A 25608-nucleotide genomic window follows, 5' to 3' on the forward strand; every position below is an offset into this window, starting at 1 on the left:
AGATATGCATTAGTTGACAAATATTAAGTATTCTAAGTTGCTTCTCTTTTGACCTGGTTGTCTTCCAATGAAGAGTATATATTGCATGTACATTAAAAAACAGGTTAATTTTATTTTAGAAAAGGAGGAAGGGAAGATAAAAGAGAAGAGCCAGTTGGACTGTAATAAAATAACCATATGAGAAGAAGGTTGACTCTCGATAAAAACAGCTCAGAAGATTATTTCCAAGTTATGCCAGAAGAAAGCTAAACAGACTGATCTGAAAGCTAAACAGACTGACCTACTTTCAGCCAATGATTCAAATTTCTTACAAGTCTGCAGTGACCATTCCAATAAAGTTATGCTGTTCTGTAACATTTTGCAAGCCATTAAGGATTTCTGGGGACAGTAGTCAAAGTCTCAAAAGTAACTTCTGAAGTTGTGCTCACACAATTCTTCAGACACCTGTTTTTCATGCAAAAAACATCCTGTCTTAACAGATGACCGTTAATGCCTTGAAACAAAAGATTGCTGTATACAAATAGCACATAGACCATTTCAGAGATACAAATGCAAATCATGTTTGTAAAGCAAAAAGATCCTCTTCTATCTGTGCAAGGGGCCACAGAACATAAACAGTCCCGGTGAGACCATCTTTTCCATCCTTTTTTCACCCCCAAATGAGCTTATTGGTGTGCTATCACAAATCACATCCAAGCAGCAGCCTGTTTTCCTGGGACAGGAGAGAAAGTAGGTTGTCTACGTGGAAGAGTATCTCAGAGACAGTTAGGTAGCGGCACTTGCACAAAAACCTTTGCCTTGTTCAGTGCCAAGTGGCACGATCCAATTGAACACAGTTTTGCCCCACAGTTCATTCCTTGGCAAATAGCACAAAAGGCTTGTGTCACCATTTCTCTCTAAGGACTGCGTCTCCTACGTCTGCATGATGGAAATGAAGGGTTTTAACAGACCCTTGCTAGATGTCTTCACCGTTCCTCAAACACATTGCATACACAGTACTTGTATTCCCTTCAAATCATGTTTGTGTTGCCTTTCCCTCTACTGATCACACTTGAAACCAAGTCAGTGTGGTAGGCTATGGAGTTACAGTACTGCAGCAGATACAAGCTGCTGATCTTACACTGCTTTTTTTTCTTCTTTAAAAGCAACTTTTGCTCTCCCAGCTGGAGGCACTGGGGGTGAACACAAGCATACAAGGATGTAGCCGTGGCCATCCCACTTCACTTCTGGTAGTTTGCAGTGGTGCACTTAGTAAAGGCCAGACACAGACTACTGCTAGGTCATGCATGTCATAAATGTTGAAGCTTTAAAAAGTAACCTTTTTTTCTTCGATTTAAAGCTTACTGTGCAAATCAGAAACATACATTTTTATCTAACATTGGCTATTTTAAGACAATATAGGAGGGATAAGCAATAAAATTCTCTTCAGAAACATTTTCTACAACAGATTGCAATACCTCTCTCAACCTTGTATAGGTCAGAGCAGATTGCATTCATATTGTCCCTGTAATGCATGTTACATGTTCGCTGTTAGTTTGGACACGGGTAGATCTTCCCTTCCAGTCAAGCAAGGGACATCAACAACCATGGTGGACATAAGAGCTTTGATCACTGGGGTATGTATCAGAGACTTACCAGCACTAGGAATAGATCATACAACCCTCAATCTACATTTTCAGACTGACTTCAGGAAAATAGTTCATGAAAGCAATTACGAGCTGGTTGTTGAATGTAGTGTTTAAGACAACCATTCCCTAGGACATTAGTTTTTAATTACCATTTCAGCAAAAATAGTCTTCCATTCATTAGTAATGCTATGTGAATGAAGGACAGCTTACACCTGATGAACACGCAAAGATCATTTAACTGAAGCTTATTTAATTGTCAGTAGAGTAATGCACTGGGAGGGTGGTGTCTGTATTATGGGACAGAAAAACACAGTTCAGAAATTTTACAACAGAAAATGAGAGCTTTCAAAAAAATATACATTTAAAGAAAACTGAGTTGTACTGGAGCTGACAGTCACGGAAGTTAGAAGACTGCTGGTACCAGTCACTGTAAAGCAGAGCACAAGCAAGCACTATGTAAGGTGTTTAAAGAAGCTCCCTGGCTCTCAGTCAGTACTTCAGTATTCTTCCCCTTTTGCTGGCCCATGCTGAGACCACATACTGTACCAATAAACAACTGATTGTTCTAGGAGGTGGGTGAGGCTCTAGGAAAGTAAGCATTGAGTCCTCCTGGTTGTTTGCAGCACAGTTTGAACGTAGACCTTTCTGAAACTTGGATTTGACTTTTTTTAATCACCATACTTCCTTATAGCATAATGATAGTCTCATGACCAGTACTGTTGAAATCAATAGGAAGTACTTTGAGGCAGAGGTCATCTTGCAGAAAGCAGCTTCATAAGGGACAGGATTTTGCATGAGAATTTAAGAAAACCAGTAGCTTTCACTGTAATAACTTTGGACCGCATTTTTCATCTGCATTGCTGTTTCGTGCTGCAATGGTAATGGAGAAGGACGAGAAAGTGACGTGTGATGCAAGAAGATTGACCTTTCTTGACATGCTTATTTAAATTCAGGTGACTATTCTGCACAGTGTAAAATTTCACATTTAGTATTTCTTCTATCTTTTTTACCTCCTCACTCCAAAAAATTTTAACGAGTTTTATAATCCAGTTAATGGGTCAGACAGAAATATGCATGCAACAGAAATAAGCAATTTCACATTTAGGTCTGCCAGTGACAGGCTTTAACCATGTATGTATCTAATCTATAATAAGATGTATTTGTTGATTGATAACATCAGTTTTACACATACCTCTTGTTATCTTTGCTTATACCTGAGTAACAAAGCTAAACAAGATGTTTGACATCATTATTATTCTCTAACCAGAGACTGGGGGCAATAATAATATTTAACAGACAAAATGGGAGAAGTAAGGGGTCTCTGCAAGGAACATTTCATGTTTCAAACAACTTGTAGCACTTTATCAATTGAGATATTATGCATATTAAACAAGTCTATTTTAAATTGATGCTTCATGGATGGTAGCACAGACACTAGTCCAGTATTACAAGATCTTTGTCACTGTTCCACCCGGAATGTTTCATTTGGGGTTTGGAGGGCTTTTTTTTCTTTTTCTTTTTTTTTTTTTGGGGGGGGGGGGGGCGGGGAGGGTGACACGGAGGGAGAGGTTAATACAGAAATCAGGTATTCATGACTGTGCAATGGGAAGACCTTCTGGACAGCACTGGATTTAGACAGGTGCTCAAAGAGATTTTGTATAAACTTCAGAAAGAGAGAGAGAGCGAACGAGAATATTCATAGATAGATGAAGTTGTCTTTGCACTATGCAGCAGGTAATTTTTAAAGGAGTCCATAACACAAAGTTACAGTATTTTTTTTTTAATATCAAGACTTAAGAAGTATTTTAAACCATGCAGTGAAGTTGTTGTGCATAATCCTGCCCCTTCTATGCATTAGTGCACAATCAGTTCTTAAAAACAAAAAACCCTCTACTAAGTTTAAGCAAGAGTTGATATTTGTACTGTTATATCAACAGTCAGATCTGCTCAGTTAGCATTACTGTAACTTCTACTTTCAGCTGCCAGTAGTTTGGCAATTAGTGTTTCCTGCTTTATTGTTATACAGTGCAATTGAACTCCGCTGCTTTTCATTTATGATCCAGCTTGGGATATCAGCTGACACGAAAATGAATGTCCTAACCTCCAATTCAGTGGCTTAAAGGATATCTCCCCAACATTTACTGCCAAGATGAAATCCAGAAATTATTATTCAGCAGCAGTAAACAGGGCCTGTTTTTGCAGGCAACCATTTGTAAAAAAGCAAGCATGACAGCTGGGAATCACAATTAATGTTCTTTTTATATCCACACTGAAAAGCAAAATATTAAAAGTAATGCTGCAGTATTTGTAAAGAAGCATTTAGGTGGTATCTTTAACAGCTCTACATTAATATTTGTAATAATTCCTTAAAAAAGTAACCTGGCTGCAAAAGGGTACACTAAGTCAGATTTTTGCAGTGTAGTTACATAAAAAATAGATACCTTCAAAAATTATTGATGTAAAGATTCTGCTCTTCTGTCACTTACAGACCGAAGTCGGCCACTGACAAGCAAAGGTAGTTATCTCAGAGCACAATCACAATTCTAAGCATATTTTTAATTTAACTCTGGACTAGAGATAATTCCTGAAAAATCTTCATCTAACTTTTTCCTTGAATAACAAGAATGGGGATAGAATAGAAAGGCAGAGGAAATACAGAGAGCGCTGCTTCCATGTAAAGTACTACTTTGGAAAGATTGAACAGGTAATTCTGGGAGGAAAGAAATTATTACTGCTGCCTTGCTCTCCTATCCCCCCACCCAGTTCTTTCAGGTTTATTGAAGATTCAGAATATATAACAGAAAGCAATTAAAGTTTTATACTGTGTAGCCTGAATTTACTACTGGTCTGTAATGCTGAACTGTGCTGGCTGTGATGTAATGAATATTTCTAGAATATCATGCTCATTTGCTAAGCTTTTCCTCTGAAGACAGTTTATTATACAATGCAGATACAAGATAAAGTTGTCTCTGTTTACTTACAGTTTTTAACTTCCATAACTAGAATCTTCCTTTATATTTACAAGTAAACATTACCAGTACTTTCTACTTGCTTGCAGCTCTTGCTCCACCCCCCCCCCCCCCCTTTTGGAGATATGTCAACAGACAAAACACATGTGAGAACTGCAGGTACAGAACAGTACTGTCCCCAATACTGCATTTACTACTGAGTAAGCACACACAAAGTGATATCACTGAGTTTTAAACAATAGGTATCACTTGCATTAAAACTTAAGAAAATAACTACTTTTTAGATAACTAAATCTTTGTTCCAGTTTGGGAGGGAAAAAAAAAAAAGAAAAAAAAAAAAGACCTCCTAAAAATAAAAAACAACCCACCAAATACTCCACACTCAACATCTTTTGGAAATTCTGAAGTTTTGTGGGATGCAATACAAGCATAAAATGGACAAGATTGATGATCTGGGATAAAGTGGCTAAAAACCTCAGGATTCTGTATTCTGGTACAGTCTCAGTTATCTGAGCATCAGCTATTCCTAATTCCGTTCTCTCCCCCCAAGTCTGAATCACATCCTCTGACATCTACTGAAGCACATTAACAGTGACACGGATTATTTGAAACCTCTTTTATCCAAACAGGTTTGGATCCTTACTATTGTAACAACTGAGTCTCCACGCCATAGTAGCCAGCCTCTGGCTAAATGCCACTGTATCTCAGCTAGTCACTCACATGCAACGCAGCAGCCTTTTCTCCTTTGCACCATTTCAGTCCCAAATAACTCTATAAAGCACTCTGAATATCACTTGCTGTGTATTGTTTTGCTCTTGAAATTACCTTAACTTATAAGTAAAGCTTTACCGTGGAAGTTCAAAGAACGATAATGAACTAAAGTTAACAAAAAGGCAAAAACCACCACATTTTCTCAAGCTTGTAAGAATACCATGTCAGAAGTGGGAAATATTTCTGTTGAGGAATTCGTCTAGTTTAGAAAATACTGCCTAAGTAATTAAAATCAGAAGAAGTCATGGAATTAGGCAGCAAGAAGGAGGTTTCTGTTCCTTTTTTTCTATATGCAGATTTTGACTATTAAGACAAGAGTATTACTGGATAATTAACCAGCCTTTTAAAATATCAGCACTGCTCAAGAATAGTCTTGTTTCGATAAGTGAGCATGAAGATTTTAACTATCAGAAACCTGACCTATTTTTAGGTCAATATGTTTTAATTATTTTGTGTTTGGTATCCAAATAAATAAGTTTGAGTAATGCAACATGAAGTTGCGTAAAAAGTTACCATATACTATTTTAAATCAATTCTGTTCTGAAGTTATTATTGTGGAACACAATGGAGGATGAAGAGAAAAATTGGTTGAACGCACCATTCCTTGAAAGACGTGAATTTGTCCAGACCCTGTTAAGAGTTGTACTCAAACAGAAGCAAGGAGAACATGCTCAAGTGGCATAAAAATCAAGTTTGGGGATTCAGGGAGGGAGATTAAATGTTCAAATCAATCTCAGATCATACTGAGACATCAGCCAAATGGTAAATGTAATAGCCTCCGTCCACATCCTGGAGAAACAGAAATTGCCTCTTCAAAATATATATGTGGAAAGTTGTATTTTATATGTGTATATAGAAAGTTAAAGTGGTAGCCAAAACCCAAGAACTATGGAAGCACAAAATATCACAAAGTTATTGTTTTCTCCCTCTCATTCCTTAGTAGTGTGATCCCCTCCAAAATAGAGCAGAAAACTGACTCATGAAGCTTAATAGAAAAATAAGGAAAGTTTCAGGCTTCAGAGTCATTCTGTATTAGAATTAACTGGTTATATCATTCATTGTTGCATCCGCTCAGAGTTTAAGAAGAGTGGAACACTTACTTAATATCGAGTCTTGATAATTTTAAGGTGTTTGGCCAGCGGCCCCTTCTCATTGGGGCAGAGGTGCCCCGTGGCTTTGAGCTCTCCCTTGGCCCCTGGAGCAGCGTGCTCCCAGGCTAATATCACCAGCGACCGTGCAGACCACTTGATATTTCTCTCTGTCACTACAGTATTACAGTTCAAATACAGTTTGTCTGTTGGCAATAGGCGTATGTATGCACATTCCCTGCTCCCTGCCACTGGCAGGAAAAATTCTGGCGTACGCAGGTCGCTTGGTCCAGGCCTTGGCGCTCTGGCATCCAGGGCTGCCAAGGAAGCAGCCCGGTGAACTTCAGGAGCAACAGTGTGACTGATGGAGAGTTTTAAGAAGAGCCATCAGAAGCAAAATTAAGAAGGAAAAAGCCACCATTTTTAAGGAGTTTAGGGTTCTCTTTAACAGGAGCACAAAGATACAGTGTCAAGTTTTTTGTCTACCGAAGTCTGCCTTAAGTAGACATATGAAAGTTGAGTTGTTTTTTTTTTCCTTCCCAAGCATGAAAGAAAACAAAGAAGAAGATGACACACAAGTCCCATCTCCCTCACGAGGGGCAGTTCTGGTAACGCACACTGTCCCTGCAGGCATTTCCTTTGTGTGTTTTACCATATCGGTCTTGTAGGTAAACATCACTGTGAAATAAAACTGATGGCTGTTAACATTCAGCTTGTTGACAAACAGAATCAAACACTTCAGTACATGTGACACAGACTGTCTGCAAATGTTTTAGGTCCTACTGATGGAGAAGTGAAGCCTTCCAAATAGAGGGAGAAATGACTCTCTGACCTACCTGCTGCAAGCCAACAGACTCACTTGCTGTTATGATGCTTGAGGAAGAAAATTGTGAAATATGTCAGGCATTTTGATTGCACAGCAAGCAATCTGAAGTCCTTTGTTGCCTTCTGCTTGTGTACTTGGTTTAGCAAGTTACAAAACAATACCAGCAGCAAGCCTTTCACTCAGTCAGGGGGAGAGACGGGGGGCGGGGGGGGGGCACATGACAACACAGGACCCCCAACACTAATCAGGTTGCAGGTTAAGTTATATTTTTAGTCTTCTTTTATAGTAGGTCTATCCAGGAACATACTCTGGCATTCCGCTATTCTCTAGCTATACCCCCACTGATAAGAATGCAACTATCACATTTTAAGGGAAGGTCATGAATCTCAAATAAAAATAAAAAAGCACAAAAGTCTGCCTTAAGCTTATTTATCAACAGCTAGCACCACCAGATAACAAAACCCCCCCTCTATTTTCATAAGAGGATGGAGGACAGAAGACATCAGTGTTAGAATCAATGAAAAAGTGATGGATTAAGAAGCAAGCATTTAAATATTTTAACAATCTGAATATATTGTTTTGTTTTAAATAAAGCTTAATCTCTACAAATACAAATATGTAGATAAGTCTTTCACTTTGGCAAGTTATTTTATCATGAATGCGAGTAACATTTATGTCCTTAAAAATTAGACACAAAGGGGAGTCTTTCCTAAAAATAGGACTCGGGCTCCCAGTCTTAAAACTGCCAGAACTGGTGGTTAAAACCCCTTCTCAAATCAGGGATTTACACCACCGCTCCCTTTCCAGAAAAGTCTGGGTTTATACTTCTTTTTTTCTACTGCAGTATTTTAGGTTTGGTCCTATGCAATTCTCTGAGCATTTTGGCATCATGTGCATCTCTGAAGACATCTCCATATAAGGGAATTTACTCAAGCAACACAGGGAAAACACAGAACACAGATATCAGATAATAGTTCCACCAAGGCTGAATTTGGCCCCATGATTCAGTTTGTGGTATTTGTAAGAAGTCCGTGTACTTGGTTTTTCCAGATGTTGATTTTAAGACACTTGTAAGACGGCCTTTTAGGTAGAATTAATGACTGCCAAGAAAATGTTGTCTTCTGTAGTCTGGTACAGAGGAAAGAGGAGTGGGCTACAAACACCTCATAGCACTCGTAATTGTTCTACAAGGCAAGAGGATTTCTCATGTGATGAGAATAGTCTGTTAAAGTAGTCAAGAAGCAATACAGCACACATACAGCATGGCATGTTTAATTAATAGACCGAGGGCAGTACTGCATACCCACAAAATCTTCCAGAATAATTAGCAGAATGAGCACAGCAATGTTTTAAGTAGGTATTTGAGGTAACATATGAACAGATGTTATACAAGCTTACCTTGGACACTGATTATTTTCAAAAGGAATCCTAACAAATGAAAGATCAAGGATTGTTTTAGGTACTGCTATGGCTCACCATTGGCTCTTCTGTAGAGTTCTTATTCTGCAGTTTCTTCAGTGCTACTGCATGCTGTACTAACGTTTGGTCTTAACAGGCATCAACCAGCAAGAAGACGCAAGTCTTACTAGAGTCACAAGTATTTGTCCTACAGCTGTTTTAATAACTTTAGCCACATAAGCCAATTAGGCTAAAACATTACTGAGCATTAGTGTCACTAGCACTCTGGGACAGGACGTTTCACAACACCAGGACTAGTTATCACACTGACATGGGACAGGACAGCCTGGGAAAGACTCCCTCAAGTTTAAGGGAATTGCAAAAGGGCTTAGTTAGCTCCTTGCCTCTTAGCTAAAGCGCTTCAATGGGGAAGTGAGCAGTACAGCCTTCTCCTTGCCTCACCAGGTTAGTACTCACTCACTAGTATTTTTTTCTCCTTGATCCTTAGAAGAGGACATAGTTGTAACTCAGAAAGCTTAGAGCATCCTTCCCTTCCTTAAAGCACCAGGTTATTGGAAAGCACTTTCTTTAGCCAGGTCCCCCATCGGTTACCTGCAGGCCAGTAAGCTCCATCGATGGCAGCACAGTGCAGGACCTGCTCCTCACCAGAGTGACCCCCTGCCCATTCCAAGCTAGCAAGACTCCCTGCTCCCGTTTCCTCCTGCACTCCCGTGCTTTTGAGCACTGTAGCTCCCACCTCCCACCCAGAAACCTACTCCTCTGCTCCAGGCAAAATCACACCCCCACCCATGACCACAAACACACACCCAGTGGTGCATTTTCTTCATCTTCTCCTACTCAGCCCCATGGCTGTTGTCACCACTCTCCCCAGCTCAGAACCCTACTCCCCTCCCTCAGACCAGCCACACCACTCAGCAAAGCCTTCCTCCTTCCCTTATACATCGCCCTTTGGAGCTAGTCCTGGCAGACGAACTTCCTGTAGACAGTTTAGCTCTCCTAAACAAAATTCCTCTATCCTTCAGGGAAATCATCCCACTCCTCTTCAGCAGACCCAGCTGATTAAACCAAGGCCCTTTATCAGGATCAGATGGGTAGGAACGAGATGATGATCCATAGAATCATAGAATCATAGAATCATTTCGGTTGGAAAAGACCTTCAAGATCAAGTCCAACCATTAACCATGCCCCCTAAACCATGCCCTGGAGTACCCTGTCCACTCGCTTTTTTAATACCTCCAGGGATGGTGGTATCTCGGACATGGCTAGCCCCGACTGCACATGTAGGACTTGCCAGTCACCCCCTTACATGTCTTCAATCATGGACACTCGGTATGGCTCCGACACAGAGCGGAACACAGAAATCACAGTGCCTATTTGATAGTTTTCCATTGAGCCACATTAATTCTATAGATTATGGTGGAATTACACAAGGGATAATTTAGGCTCAGGGAGTTTAATAGGACTACACATATGCTTACAATAATTCATGTGCAAGAATGTTTGTAAGATTATGGTCCATGTTTCCAAGAAAACAGACTTTGTCTCTTCAGAGCTCTTTTTCCTTAGTTTCCAACTGAAGTCATCAGCGCATGTTTATGACATTACATGTGGTTGCTGAAGAAGTTATTACAATGTCACAAAGAGGATTATGATTTCAGGTGGGGAATAATTCTCGTACAAATCCTCTTTCCATACAAACAGCCTCAGTAATAAGGAATGTAGAAAAATAGGGCAAAGATAAGAGATTTACACATAATGAGCCAGATTGCCCAGTATGCTCCAGCTGCTTTGTACTGCACTGATGGGTTTAAATTTGCTTTGTGTTGTCAGAATGATGCAAAACAGAATGTGTTTTTAACCACGCTCAAATATTTCTTATACAACCTTTTCCCGCAGGGTGTGAGCATATTACTGATCACACAATAAATGGCAGCAATCACCCCCAAAGATCGGTAGCTTTCTTATCACATGTTCAGTATCAGCAGAAAAACACTGAATGGTATTTGTGCTCTGCTCAGATGAGGTAAAAAATAAAAATGCTAAATGATTTGAGGGTAATTTAAACCTGATTGTCCAGCAAGAAAATATTGTGCCACATTTTTGTCTGTTACTAATCAGGACCATTTTATTTCAAAATTGATGAAACATAAAATTTATGGAGCTGAGAAAAGCATACCAATTGTAAACGTCTCAAACTTCCCAAGCCACTGTGTATTGTAGCAAAAATGATTGAGAGCATTAACAAATAAGGTCCTGATCCAACTTTACTTAAGTCAATGGAAACATTTCCAAGGACTTGGGAGGATATTGAATCTAGCTCTAAATCATATGTTCGCTGAGATCATGAAAGATGAGTTTATCCCAACATGAATGTCTGAAAACTAATGAACTTTCATTATGTTTACGTGAACCGCCATTTCCCTCACCCCATTCTTCAGTTTCCTGCTTCCCTTGCACAGTTTCCTTTTCCCAATGGGTAGTTCAGGCAGTTCTGCTTCCTTTAATTAGGAACAGCCCTGGCTGTTTTCGTTAGAGGCTGTGCAGCGGTGGAGCAGTTTAAGCTGAGCTGATCCACAGCACCACAGTATAAAACAACCTCCTGGCTGCCCTGCGAGTCCCTCAGGACTGTTAACAGCCCGATGGGGCTCCCGCCGCAAGCCTTTTGAAAAGAGCCCCGTTGGCTTCAGCTGGAGTCAGAGCAGACACTTAGTCCTGAATTTTTGCTGTGAAATGGGAGCACAGACCATGCATTTCTGAGGGATACTAAGTAGGTGGCTAGGTGGGCCACAGCTCCAGCAGCCAGTCTTACAGACTACTGTTCGCTTCTTACTCGGCTAGTCCCTACCTGGCTAGTCCTATCAGCAGATCATCTCCTGATTTTTTTTTTTTTCCCAAATTTGTTAAAATGTAACTGTATTTGAAAGGTTACTTTGTATGCCCAGGGTTACAGTAACACTGAAGGAAACACAGTGCTGTATTTTTGGGTCACTACTGCACTCAACGACCCAAGTGTTGAATCTGTACTCTCTTTCAAGAGTGGCTTCAGTGCCAAGGCCAGCCGTGGCCCGCCGCTGGCTGCCAGGAATGAACGCTCCCTGGGCTGGATGTGGTGTAATCCCGCTGGTATGCCCAGCATGCAAACCTTATGTATGCCCCACGCTTTCCAAAGAGGGACGGGACTCTCGTTGTGGAGCAGACGGGCCGCCCTCCCTGGCGGTAGCCAACACAGCCCTGCGTTGGTTCATTAGTGCCTTAACGCAGTAGGGGAAGGGAGTGACCCGCACCAAAATCCGGAGGTGCTGGCTCTCGCAGGGATTCATCGCCAAAACATGGTGCAGTGGAACGATGAGCTTGAGACGAGCCCGTCGTCCTACCCCACCTCAATCTCACTGCAATGACTTGCGCACTTTTCTTCTCCCCTCTTTTTGCGATCTCCCGGCGCCTTTCAAAGTTTCCTGTGATTTTGTGACCTTTTAAAGAAATTCCAAAAGTAGTCCCAGGCCATCACGCCGCGCAAGAGAGCTGCTCGCGTGAGCAGCTGAGGCCTTTCCTAGCAGCCAGCCCTTCCCGCGGCCGGCCACCCCTCAGGCCGGGCTCTCCGAGCCCTCCTCCCCGGCGGCGGGCGGGAGCCCCCGGTCTCGCACCGTCCGGGAAGGGCCTGAGGGAAGGCACCGCTTCGCAACGGGGAGCCACCGCCGGCCTCCCCGACTTCCCGGCTGCTTTGCCGGCGCTGTCATCCCGGTCCGGCGGGGGCTTCCCACCGCGTACCGGCCGTTCGCTAGCCGGGGGCGAGGAGGCCCTCGTGAGCGGCGGGGCAAGGCAAAGCCAAGCCGGGCCGGGCCGGGCCGGGCCGGAGCAGGGGCAGCCGGTCCCTCACCGAGACCCCCCCCTCCCTCTCCCCGCGGGGGCGCCGCATGCGGTAGGAATCCGCGGCGGCGGCGCATTCCGCGGCGGCTCCCGGCGGCGCTTCCCCGCGGCGGCCCTCGGTGGCAGCGGATTCTTTCCCGCTGACGTTCCCCCCGCTCCGCTCCGCTGCCGGCCCCGGCCCGGACAGCCCCCCCCGCCCCGGGCGGCACCCGGCGGTGGGCGGGGCGCGCAGGGGCGGGGCCAGGCGGGGCGGGCGCCCCTCCCCCGCGGCCGCGCGCCCCCTCCCCAGGCGGGCCGGGAGGGGCTGCCGCAGCCCCGCGCCCCGATTGGCGCGCGGGCGGCTCCAACGGCCGCGGGGAGGGCGGCGGGGCCGGGCCGTGAGGGAGGGACTAGAACTTTCCGCGGCCGCGGGCGGACTCTCGCCTCAGCCCGGAGCCGCCAGCGCCTGCGACCAGCGCCCCCAGGCAGCGGGGAGACCGCCGACATGACCCACTTCAACAAGGGGCCCTCCTACGGGCTCTCCGCCGAGGTCAAGAACAAGGTACTGGGCGTGCGGCGATGGGCGCGGGGCTCGACCGGGCTTTGTCTGCACCGGGCCGGCGGGGGCGGGACGGGACGCGACGCGACGCGGCGCCGGGTTTCGCTGCCTCCGGCTGCCGGCGGGGGTCCCCCGCCCGCCCCGCGCGGTGCCGGCCGGGGGAGGACGCTCCCGCCGCCGGCCCCGGGACAGCGCTGTCTCCCGCGGCGCCCCTGGGGAAACTTGCTGCCGCGGTGGGAGCGGGAGCGTTGTCAGCGCCGGGCGGGCCCGCGCGCGGCGCCGCGGTTCGCGCCGCGCCCCGTGCCACCGCCCGGGCTGCACCTGCCCGCGCCCGCGGCCCTGGCACGGGACGTCCCGCTCGCCCCCGCCTGTCCTCTCGCCGGGGCCGGCGGAGGGGAGCGAGTCGGCGGGGCGCGGAGCGGCGGGCAGCGCCGGCCCCGCCGGGGCAGGGCGCAGCCGGCCCGCGCCGAGCGGAGCCGAGCGGAGCAGATGAGACGCGCGGCGCGTCCCGGCCCCCCGCGCGGCGCATTCCAGCCGCATGACATCATGGGCACGGGCGGCGCGCGGCCAATCGGCGTGGGCCCCGCACAGACCGCGCATTGTCTGCCCGGCGCGGCCCCGCCCCGCCCCGCCCGGCGGGGGCACACAAAGGCGCGCGGGGGCGCCCGGCCTCGCGCCGCGGGGGGGAGCGGGCGCTCGGGGGTCCCCGGCCCGGCGCTGGCGGGGCCTTCCCAGAGCGATCTTCCCTGCCGAGAGCGCCTCCGGCAGGGACAGCACCGCGCGGTCGCTGCTGTGACAGGGGCTTGTCGCAGCACCCGGCGCTTCGGTTTAGAACACAAAAAAGTCTCCGCTGGCAGCAGCCGAGCCTTTGCTGCCGGAGAGGTGTGGGCCCTCCGTGCCCTGTTTTACAGAGTTGCTCTGACTCGTCGGTGATTTTTCTCGTGTTCTGTGGAGCAAAAGGTGCTTAGGTTGGTTAGTGTCCTGTTACGCAGGCTGTTACCTTGCAGCGAACAATTACCTGGTGAAAGGAAAAACCTTTGCAATAAAAATGACACCGGTAAACAACTAGGGATGAGATGGTGTTCCGTGTCTTTATTCACAGGCTCAAATTCTAAACGTGGTTTTTAATAACTGGTTATTTCACACACATGTCTGGTTTCAGGCCTCAGCGCGTCTCCAAATCCTGTTTTACTTGTGGCTGAGTAGAAAGGGGAGGAGGGAAAAAAGTAGTTCACTTTAAGCATTGTAATTTATGCAGACAGTCTAAGTTAATGTGTTGGAAGCTTTACAAAATATACTTTTTTTTTTTTTTCCTTTATTGGCTTTCTCAGGATGGTTGTGGGGTTCTGCTGCAAAGTTTGGTGACATCATGTAACCAAATGTCTTCCAGAGCCATTGCTCCCAACATCTAAACTTAGTGATTGATTAATCTACACCATTACAATCTAAAAAAACCAGACAATAAAACATATGTTGTGTATCGTTGCGTGTCAATTAGGAAGGAAGTAAATGCTCTTCTACTTCAGAAATATTGACAGAATCATGTAGGCTTAACAGTGATCCCTTTATGAGGACAAGATGGGAAGAAGTTCTTTGTTCTTTCTTTCAGTTTCTTATTGTCATCCGCTTCCTTAGGGCCTCCTGAGAAGAACTGTTCCAAGGCTGTGCATTAACAGAGGGTTTGAAACTGGTGTATTTCACACCTTTATGCAAAGGGCTTTCTACTTTATCTTGCTGAGTGTCTGTTATTTCACTCACTCTCTCTGCTTTCTTTAATGCAAATATTACAGAGGGATGGATGTTCTGTGGCAGCTTCAGTTTACTTGTATGCAGGCTTCTGCTGCAGTCCCTGGAAATGTCAATGCAGCAGTGCCATAAAAAAATTATTCAGATGCGCCAAAGACAAATGAACTCATCTTCTTTAAAAAAAACAAGTAAACAAAAAAACCCAACAAAACTCCAGCAAAAGATATAGCTTTGAACTTTGAGAATGTTGCTCTTACTGTAAGAGATCAAATTTCAAAGCAATTCTGTTATAGACAGATATATTGCATACCTCCTATCTAGTATCTTCCATAGGTCTGTGCAGTATATATGTTTCTGTTTCTCTGTATAATTCTAGAGGATCAGAGAATAATGTCTCTGTAGAGATCAGAAATTCCTTTTTCCAGATCCTTCTGTCTCATAAAGATTTGAAGAACAACATCTAGTTTCCAACTCTTGGTGGATCATTTTTTGGTACTGATCTTAATCAATCACGCTTTCTAAAACAACAACCTTTCTGCAAACTACTGTGTTATGTTTTGGGGTTTTTTTAATGTGGTGTTGGTGTAATGTTTGTAAGTATCTGTGGTACCTTCCTGCTTGAACGATGGTGAATGTTTAGATACCCTTATTTGAAATTTTCAGTGCTAATCCCCAAGTAGTGTTTTTGTGCAGAAAACAGACATGTTGATAGCTATGCTGCCTGAGGGCCCAGCTGTGCTGGATAGAAAAGTCTCTTGGTTTTGGTTTTTATTCTTTATTTTCTCATTTGGCATTGTATTAGCTTTCAGAGAGACCTTTTGTTTGCTATGGTATTTGAATAGATGAATATAACATGTCCTGATGCTTTATAAGAATTTTGTTTAATTGATGTTCAAGATTCTGTCTCCCAGCTTAAAATCTTTGTTTAGTTTGGTGTTTAGGGCTTTTTTTTCTTCTTTTGTTGTTGTTGTTGTTGTTGTCCTTTTGAGGCTCCACCCCTCTCTTGTTTTGCTCCTTACCTTAGTTCACACCGATAAGGTGTCTGGTCTCTGTTACAGATCTCTTTTCCTTGTTCCTACAAAGAAAGGATGGAATTTGTGTACTGGTCCTCAGCTGTAAGGAAACTTGTCTGCATGATAAGTGGTAGTCGAACTAGTGTAATCCCTTTGAAGCTGATTCCCTGTTTACTTGAGATCACAGAAGATATTTGATCTAAAACAAATATTCAGTGAGGAGCCCTTTAAGCTGATTGAAATGGATAGTTTCTTCTGCAGGCAATAAATAATTTTCTTAAGCAATGGGAGAGTTTCTGCCGTACCTGAGTTAGCATAGCTTGAGATGGTGATGCAATTAGATAAAGCTACAAACTAATGTTACGTTTGTCTCTGATTTACAACTGAGGTAAGAAAGAAATTAGCAGAAGCTTTTGCTCCATTGTCTCACTGCATAAAGTGTGGAGCAAACAGGAATGCTGTGCAGGGGAAGGAGAGGTTTGATCCAGTTCATTCAGCTGCTTCCTAGTGACTCCACCCTTCCCATGGAAATGGTATTTGTATCAGGCAGGCATTTATCTTCTCCCTCCTCTTATGTTTGATACACTGCCAGTTTCATCTCCATGTGAAAGGAAGGATGGGCAGAAATATGACCTGTATGGGTAGTTAAACTTTGCATAGCATTTGGCTATTCTGTGTCTTGACTCTAGTCTCTGACTTCCCTTCCAAGCCACCCCTCTGTCAGGAAGCTGGCGCTGGTCAGTACCATTTTCCAAACTTTTTAAAGACAGCAGAGTAACTGAGGTGAGTTAGTCTGTCCCTGCAGCTGCCACCCTGAAAGGTCAAGTGCTAGCAATATGGAAAAAGAAGGGAAACAAACTTTTTACGCTGGAGGCTGTTAGAGGAATGAAGCCTGTAAACAAAATATCTCCTATTTTGCAAGTGTGCAGGAGGGCAGCAGTACTTCCTGCTTTCCTTCTCAAGGGCAAATACAGATTAATGAAAAAGAATTGAAGTCTGTGGTGAATAATGCTAACCAGTCCAGGTATGATTATTGTGATCCTCCCGAAACTGCCGAGGAAAAAAATCTTGTACTGTATTTTACTTGCTACAGGCCAAATAAACAGATTTAAGTGCTTGTCCAGAAATTACTTTTTTGTGAATATTTTAAACTGGGAACCAGATTCAAATCATTAATGTTCAGATTTTTTAATTAGTGATTTAATAGCTAGATGAAGTTTTGGCTGCCTGTAGTTGGACTGTTAGGCCCTCTCCTTACTGTTTCTCTCTCCTCCTTTCAAAACGGTAACAATACCCTTTTCCTTCTTAAAATGTAACTGTTCCTACTATATACTTGTTTTACCCCTTCCATACTTCCTGTAGACTATTTTCTTTTAGCAAACTTTTAGGTTCGCTCACTGAATTTTGAGCCTTAGGTAAGAATGTTTGCTGCTGATAGTGTATTTCTATTAATGTTGTCTGAAACGATGTACTAAAAATGGGGATTATTGGATAAAGGCAATGAAAACTTACACTTTGAGAGCACAGGTGGATATCTCCAGTAATAATAACTGACAGTATAGGATCTCTGCATTCCCATTCTCTTGTACGTAGATGTCTATATAGCTTTTAAAGCAGCAATATCTTTAATTTACAAGTTTTGAATTAAATCCAGGTGTTTAGTTTAAAATAAAATCAGCTTCTGTGACCTTGTCCATGATACAAATCTTCAGTTTGTCGCATGGAGAATAAATTAAAAATCCAATATTTTGGTGCTGTCAGAAATATTATAATAGAAATGTATACACTGAGATTTTACAAAAGGAATTTCAGAGGAGGTCACAGAAGGATTTTGCAAGATCAAGCATTGAATTTCAGTTTGCTCCAATTAATTCATGGTTTCTGATAGTTGATCATAGCTCTTGAAGTCAACATTTACTAGCTAAATATTAGTTTCAATGTGCATAGCACTGAAACTTTTCTCTTTGTGTCCAATTTCTGTATTTTTTTCAAAGAACTGTGAATTTTTTTCTAGCTGGATCCAGGCTTTAGTAACAGATCTGCAGTTCAAATGAACAACTTTATAATTTTGTCTTTTATATGTATTGTCTTCCAGAAATATCTCAGTGTGTTAATCTTCAAGCATCCTATTTTTTTAGGAGCTGTTCCCAAACCTCCTTTATAACTGTAATACACAGAGATGAATGAAATGCTGAGTGAAAACTTCTGCTGTAGGTTTAGTCAAGAAATCTATCAACTAGATGCACAGAATGCATTCAACATAAGAGGATAGTACTTAATGGTACAGTTTTGATAACTGAGTCAATAGTAAAACTGTCCACAAAACATAAATACAACAGTGGAATAATTCCATAGCTAAATTTACAGTCAATGTTTGGCATAATAGCTACATGTATCACTTAGAACACATTAGCAATATAAACAATGAAGACTTGTATTTTGTCAGGCTTATGATTTCAGTAACTTGGGTTCAACAACACTTCTTAGAAAATGGTCCTGCATGCTTCCCCCGACTTCCGAATCATGCAGTGTTCCTTTTCTGGGCAGAAGCCTCTTCAGCTTCTGAGAACATGTTTGCTACCTCAATTGCTGAAACATGAGTTTAGCCTTTTGCTGGAAATTCTGCAGAGGATTTTTTTTTTTAAAGAAACCCAGTGAAACACAAGCTTTATTAAGCTGCAGTAATCTATTAATTTGTATTCTCTTAGGGTAAGATCCTGTGTGCAAAGAATTCTCATATTGGTTGAGAAGTCGTATTAATGCAGTAGTCCTAATCAATAGCTACATGTTTTGGTTAGATTGTTTTTTTAAAGGAGGAAGGTATTCCATCAGTGGAGAATCTTCCAGCAGTGTGCCTGCTCTGTCTACCTCGATGTGTCTAATCCATTTTCCTCTTTCACTGTTACTGTCTCAGGACAGGTCTGCTCCCTTGAGTGTGTATCAGGTATAGGTTTCCAATTCTGTGGCTACTTCAATAGAAGTATTAATACTACAGCAATAATAAGTACACCTACTAACAAGTACAAACTGATGGCGATGAAACTATCATACCTATGATATGTATCTTTTTGTGATAAGCAGAAGCAAGTAATTTGCCATGGAAACACTTCCCTTGCCAGCAACTTGGACGTTGGAAACCCTGCCATCTGCTTAAAGCCTCCTGTGTTTGTCAGCCAAGCATTGTCCATTCTGCACACTTACTTGCCCAAGCCCACAAACAAGGACACTTGGCTTTGGGAGCCCTTGCACAACCCCGTTAGGTAGACGTACCCTATATCCAGTTTCACTGGTCAGTAGCCCCTGAGTAGATGAGATGAAACAAACCTGTGAAAGTGGCCACCCTAGTAACATCCGGTAGTTGTTGCTGTAAACCACTGACACAGGAGTTAATTTCTTTTTCTCAATAGTTTAAATCCCCAGTAAACCTTGACATGTCATTGCCAAGTTGACAGTTGTCTTTTGGAGTCCTTATGTGTCTCCAAAGTGTCACTTGGAACAGTGCACAGCCATTCTTGAACTGTGAGACATGTATCACTGCCCCGTGTTAAGCCCTGTGTGAGGGATGTAATTTCCAGTTCTGTATCTTGGCTTACACTAGTTTTTCTAGGAGGAAGGTGATGAATGGCATGACATAGCTGGGATTAGCTACTGCTGCCTTATGAACATCAAAGCAGAGGTGGAGCACTAGACCAGTCTGCTCCTGTGTGTGTGCATGAGGTCAGCACAGATGGAAACTACCAGTGCTGCTGCCAGCAAAGTGTGGCCCAAGTAAATTAAGAGTGAGGATGTTTGCTGTAAACTGTTATATTTAACCTAGGAAGCACACTGTGTCTGTACTTTCAAACTTAGAGCACTTTCTGTGAATTTATAAAATGTATTATAGTGACCTTTTTTCTGCTAGATTAATAGAATTTTACTGGTGATAGAAAAACATAAAACTTGCTGAGGTTAACGTTTAAGGGTGCGGGATAAGGATCAAGTCTTGTATCCTTTATGTGCAAGCTCATGGTATACCTCCTATGGCCAGAACACCTCTGAAGAAAGCAAAGTTTGACAGAATCATGATGATTAAATGGGATTAGTAGTCTCGGAAAATAAAAAGTTAGTTTGCAAACAGTAATGTTTGCTTGTTTAAAATGTACAACTGAATGTGCTTTTTGTGTGGTTTTGGAGTTAGACTTAGTTTAAAATTTACAGAAAAATATCTATTATATTCCTGTTGCTGAGTCAATACCCTTAAAAGATAGATGGATGGATGCATGCATTGTTTTGAGATAATGGCATGTCTCTGATTTTTTCTCACCTCGGCTTTTTTTGCAAGAACATTAATTTGGAGGCTTTTTCTTGTCCCTGAATAATTTATAATTTGCCTTGGAGAATAAAAGATAGAAACTTCTTTGGACTCAGAATTTTTAGCTTCTGTAGCTATGTAACACCGTATACACTGTGCATCTGACACATCCTTTTAAGGCAAACTTTGTAGAGATTCCCATCCCCTATGGAACTGTACAGGAAAGGCCTTTAGTAAAAACAGGCTTGAGGCCAGGACACGTAGGGCAATTTGAAACAGATTTTTTCTAAGTGAGATCATGTGAAAATCCTTCTTTTTTTCTTTAAGAGGGACTCTTTTGCTTAAAAATGCTTTTTGTAACTATCTGATTCTAAACAACTGTTAACTTGTATAGCTATATTCAGCAGCAAATGCTCTCTTTTGGGTAAATATTTTTGGTTTTGCAGTAATGCCTCGGAGTAACTTATGTTGTTTCTATTTAGTGGGATTGAATTACAGTGTCCTTCTCAAAAACAGTTTTGACTTTCTTCAGGTGGGTGGTTCTATGTTTGGGGTTTTTTTTCTTGAAAAAAAAAATCGCAAAACCCTCAACAAAACCTTCTCCCCTCCCCCCCTTTTCTTCCCCCCCCCCCCCCCCTCCTTGAAACGGTGCAGAGTTTAGTAGATATTAGGAGGAAAGACATAATTAAACTTGTTGCTTATATAGACCCATCTTTTACCTGAAGCAGATATGATTCTAGATGTATTAATTACAAAGATTTGAAGGTGTTAGTCACACTGGAGGAGCTGGCAGTAAGAGAAGACCATTACAGCAAGGCATGAAGTGTTGCTGTCACAGCTATGGTCTAGTGCCCTGTTTGGAATCTCACCAAACTGCCTTACCCAGTCCCAGCAGCTGGGCCAAGTGTGCTTTAAGCCTTGGGAGTCTGAACTTGCTCTGGCTACTGATCCTCACTCACTCCTGGAAGTTGGACTTTAACCATTCAGTGCCTTTGCTGCTTCTCTTCCAAGTCTTGACCTGGTCTTGTGGGGTCTAAACAGGATTTTTCTTGAGGACTTCATTTATGCAGACATCCTTTTGGTTACAGAGTAATCCTTAAGTGGTATAGCGAAGTGAAACTGTACATGGCTTGTGCATACACCCTGCAGGACTTGAACACCAAGTCTTTTCCTAGATTTGGGCAAAACCTAAATATTTCTGCGCTTCCTTGCTGTTCTAAAATGCTTTCATGAAGGTGGGATCTGATCTACTGCAAGTCCTAGCTGGCTGAATTATAGATGGATTCTAAACAAATCTTCCTACTCTGCTTTACATGTTTGGACCATGGCTCTTCCCAGAGTAAAACCGGATGTTACTACTATAAAAACTTTATTTTGCTTTCCTGCTAAGAAAACTGTCCTGTTATATTGCTTTCCTGTTGATATTTCCACTGCTACAGCCTCTTGGCAGAGACCATTATCTTAGTATTCCTGGTTTTGCTTGAATAAGAGTAATTTAATTGAAAAGTATTTTTCTGTTGTCCTTAATCAATTGACTAAATGCTAGAATCCTTCCCAGCAAAAGATAAGGCATAACAGACTTGTGCATTTGGGAAGTGATTTGGTTCTATTCAAATATTTGTGGTGAAAGCCAGTTCTTACCTCGCTGCTAACGTGGGCCCCACCAGAACACATTTCCCTTCTGTGCTGAGCATGGAGAGAGCACAAGTCAGTAGAGCTCAGGCCAGTACGCACCGAATGGAAGGATGCACTGGAACGGGACCTGTACTGCAGCTCCTGTTGAGATTCCCACCGCCTGACTAGCTTGAGCTGCCACTGCTTTGGTTAACTTCGTAACACTACGTGGGATCAATTTGAACTTACATTATATATTGTATATGAAAGTCAATACAGTGTTAAGTCAATGAAGCACATGTAGTTCAGATACATATCTAGCGTTTTAAGGGTAAATGTTCTTTGCTTATTTTTGCAAGAAGCTGTCCCCTTACCTTGCTGACATCATTGTATTAACCATGCCCCAGTAAAAGTAAAAAGTACAAGTAACTTTCTAAGAAAATAAAGACTATTGCCTTTTGCTATGGTCTGTCTTGATAGCATCCTTTATCATTAATAAATGATGGTATGAAAATGTTTGTGATATGGAAAGGTACTTCTATTTGAATCTAGCAGGTTTTAATACAAAAATTAACAAAAAAGCTATGAGGTTAAACATCAGAGATAAAGAACTGGTCTTTGAATGGATGAAAAAGAATTGGAACAAAACATTAACAAAGTTAGAGTTCAGTCAAGGCACCTGAGCATTTTGTTCTACATAAGAATAATGGAACCTTAAATAATCGAAGATTGGGACCTCTCACACACGTCATTTGCAATACAGCATTGCCCACACATACTGCTGCTTGTGCATTTCAAACCTACAGTGAATTCAGGTGTGCAGCTTAGTGAGACTACAACTTACCTTGCAGTATCCTAAGTTTTGGATGGAGTGCATATGTACATCCCCTACCCACTCCTAGCAGTGCTAATTGTTCTTTCTGCTTGTGCTTAATTGCTGAAAAATGTTGGTTTAGAAGTTACTGAAGGGTGTTTAATCAGAACCTCTTACTTAAGAGTTTGACTGTCTTTCCTACTTTAACAGTAACACTTTGTTTTGTACTGATTATAAACTTCAATATAGCAGGCTTATGGCTTGATTTTTATATAACTTAAACTACATTTTCATTAAACAAAAAGTTGAGCTAAAAGTTCATCTAATCATAATTTTTTTTTCAATATCTGTCCAGCTATCTGCTATACAGATTTTATGATTTATATAGAACTGCCTATAGGAGCTATGTAAATTTCAAATACTCTGTCTTCCTTTTCTTAGACTTTCTTCAGTAACCTAAATTTCAATGGCAGGCCTTTAAAGATGGATATTATTACAAAATTAAGTAGATGTTTTCTAATGTGTTTATGGTCATCACTTTTTTAAAAAAAAAATCACATTAATTGTAGATCATATTCTTCTTATAACTCCTTTTATGCTCTTAAAGCACAACTTGCCTGGGTGGCCATATCAGAAATAGTTTTGGGTGTTTCCTGGAATATAATCAACATTGTGCATCAGCTACTGAACTTTAACCGGTCAGAGATATACCTGGGAAGGGAGGGGCTGAAATGGAGGGCAGGGAGCAGCAGAAGCAGATTATTTTCATTCTTTGTGCTGAATTAATTCTTCCAATTTTTTTTGGTGGTGGTAAAGCAAAACAATAATATGAAGCAGCTGATAGGCAAGATTTTCTAAAGCCTAGGGTGTGAAATCTGCATGTCTTGTGCTTCCGGTAAGAAAACTGGATATGGGGAAAATTACCTCAACCAGAAAAACATGCTATGTGTGAATTCAGAGATTTTGATCTACTACCTGTATGAAAGATAAATCTAGGCAGACTTTGCTATCTAGTAGAAGCTAAGGAACTTCAAGAAATCACATCTTTCACCTAAATTACAAAAACCCACAGACTGAATCATTTTGTGCAAGGACAAAGTGGTAGTAAGAATGAGAGAAATCTGTATTTTCCTTATGAATACTTATCACAGGCACCTCAGTTAGCCTGTTCAGCTAATGTGAGTTCACGGAATTAAGTCGGAGCAGGCTGACAGGCGACCAAATAGGATCAGAGCAGTCGGTGGGAAACAATGAGCACTATTAATTGGGAAATGCCTGTTACCTTGGGACCTGCCATGTCATCTGGTTCATTTTTCAGTCAAGCCCATGCCTGGGATCACAAGTGGCAGTGAGCAGTCAAGTGTCTGAACTTATTGGGTGGGGGCAAAAGAGGCATGAAAGCAGCAGAGTCTTGAGGTTTACCTTTGAAAAATGTGCTGAGAAAATGCAGCATGGTCTGTGCTGGAGAGGCAGAGGGAATGTGCATTTTGAGTAACAAATGCAAAGCTTGCATGGACAGACTTCAGTTTTCTTTAGCTAACTTTTTTGAGAGGTATGAGTTACTAATTAGCTGGTTGCTGCTGTAAAACATAATTCCTCTGGTTTTTGATAAGTGAATAGGGTTTGAAGAGAAGAAAAAAGGCATGGAGAAAGACTCAGACTTAAATAATTGGATTTTGTGGTCCTGTTTTATTTGGAAGGTGAGATTGGAAGACTTGTCAACGCAGTTGGGCCTTGGGGAAGGGCTACAGAGTCACAATACGGTTCGCTTGTAATGTGATATATTTTAAAAGCTGTTCTATTCAGAGAAAAGTAAGTAAACTTGAAAGAATTTCTTGGATTGCTATACTAGCAATAGATTAGAAAACTACCCTCAGAAAGATACAATGATAATTGATGTTACTGTTTCTGTTTGCAGGCTCCATCTAGCCTTTGAGACCTACCATTCCACCAGAGTTACAGTAGAAGTTGTCTCAGGAGACACTTCTTGGGTTACTACTAGAAAAACTAGATTGTTTTTGGATTTTGGGGGGTTTTGCTGTTTATGGGCCAGATTGTTCTGTTAAATTCCACCCCCCACTCCCCCCAAAACAAGAGCAACTAGGTATCACTGAAGTCTGTCAGTACAGCAGGTTACCAATATTTTCAGCGCAGCACTCGGCACGTTGTTTCAAGAAGACATTACTGCTAGTGATGTCAGAACCTGCCCAGGTTTGCTGTGCCATATCAGAGCTCAAGCCAGTCATACTGGGCGCAGGTTTCAAAGCAAGGAGAATCTGTTATCCTCAGGGAATAACAGGCTTTTTTGTGTGGGGTTGGATCAGCGCTGTCTTAGCTGAGAAGAAACTTCATGTCCTAGTGCTTTTTTAGATGAAAGCAGCAATGAGTTCAAATAATAGGTAGTGAATATTACTGAAACGATGTACTGTGAAGAAATTTAAACTGTTCAGCAATGTATAGACTAAAGATACAGTGCAAAGGGACTCAATATCAAGAAGTATAATGTGTGGTGGCAGGACCAGAAGGTGCTACAGTTGAAAGTGTAAGCTGATGACTAAGGAGAATTGGAGTTACAAGCCAGAAAACTGTGACTATGACAAGAAATTATAAGAATAAGAAATGTGAGAAGAACTGTGAGAACAGATCTGAATGGGTGAGAGCGTTGCAGTAGTGCAGCTGCAGGGAATGAGAGGGAACCAGTATTCAGTCCAAGGGCAGGCATACATCCGAGTTGTTAGTGCACTCTGAGGGAAGAGGTGGTAGCGTTTGCTTCTTGAATAGTTTGCAAGCTGTCACAAAATCATACTGGACAGCCAGGGAGTAGAACACTTAGTTCTTCCAGTCTGCTGATCTGGCAACAAAAGCCATGCATGACTACAGGCATCTTACTTGTAAGATGACTTGGAAACTTTGAGGAATGGCTTGCTCTTGCTTCACAGAGTTTAAACTGGTGCCTATGGGAAGAGTGCCAGGAATTTTGGATTAATGCTCATCCATCCCTCCTTTAAAGATTGTAGCCTAAAT

General features: G+C 42.4%; 1 protein-coding gene across 2 annotated transcripts in view; it reads left to right on the forward strand.

Annotated features, from left to right (window-relative positions):
* The window catches only part of CNN3 (calponin 3), a 64814-nt gene that overhangs the window by 26862 nt on the left and 12344 nt on the right, over positions 1–25608 (forward strand). The window contains exon 1 of one of the 2 annotated variants that reach the window (XM_052802416.1): positions 12920–13109. The exons of the other annotated variant lie outside the window; for it this stretch is intronic. Within the exon in view, the coding sequence (XP_052658376.1) occupies positions 13053–13109 (57 nt within the window). The 5' untranslated portion in view covers positions 12920–13052. Of the gene's footprint in view, positions 1–12919; positions 13110–25608 lie in introns of those variants that run through there. 2 annotated transcript variants of the gene reach the window in all.

Source organism: Harpia harpyja, chromosome 11, assembly GCF_026419915.1.
Source record: "Harpia harpyja isolate bHarHar1 chromosome 11, bHarHar1 primary haplotype, whole genome shotgun sequence".
Classification (NCBI taxonomy): domain Eukaryota; kingdom Metazoa; phylum Chordata; class Aves; order Accipitriformes; family Accipitridae; genus Harpia; species Harpia harpyja.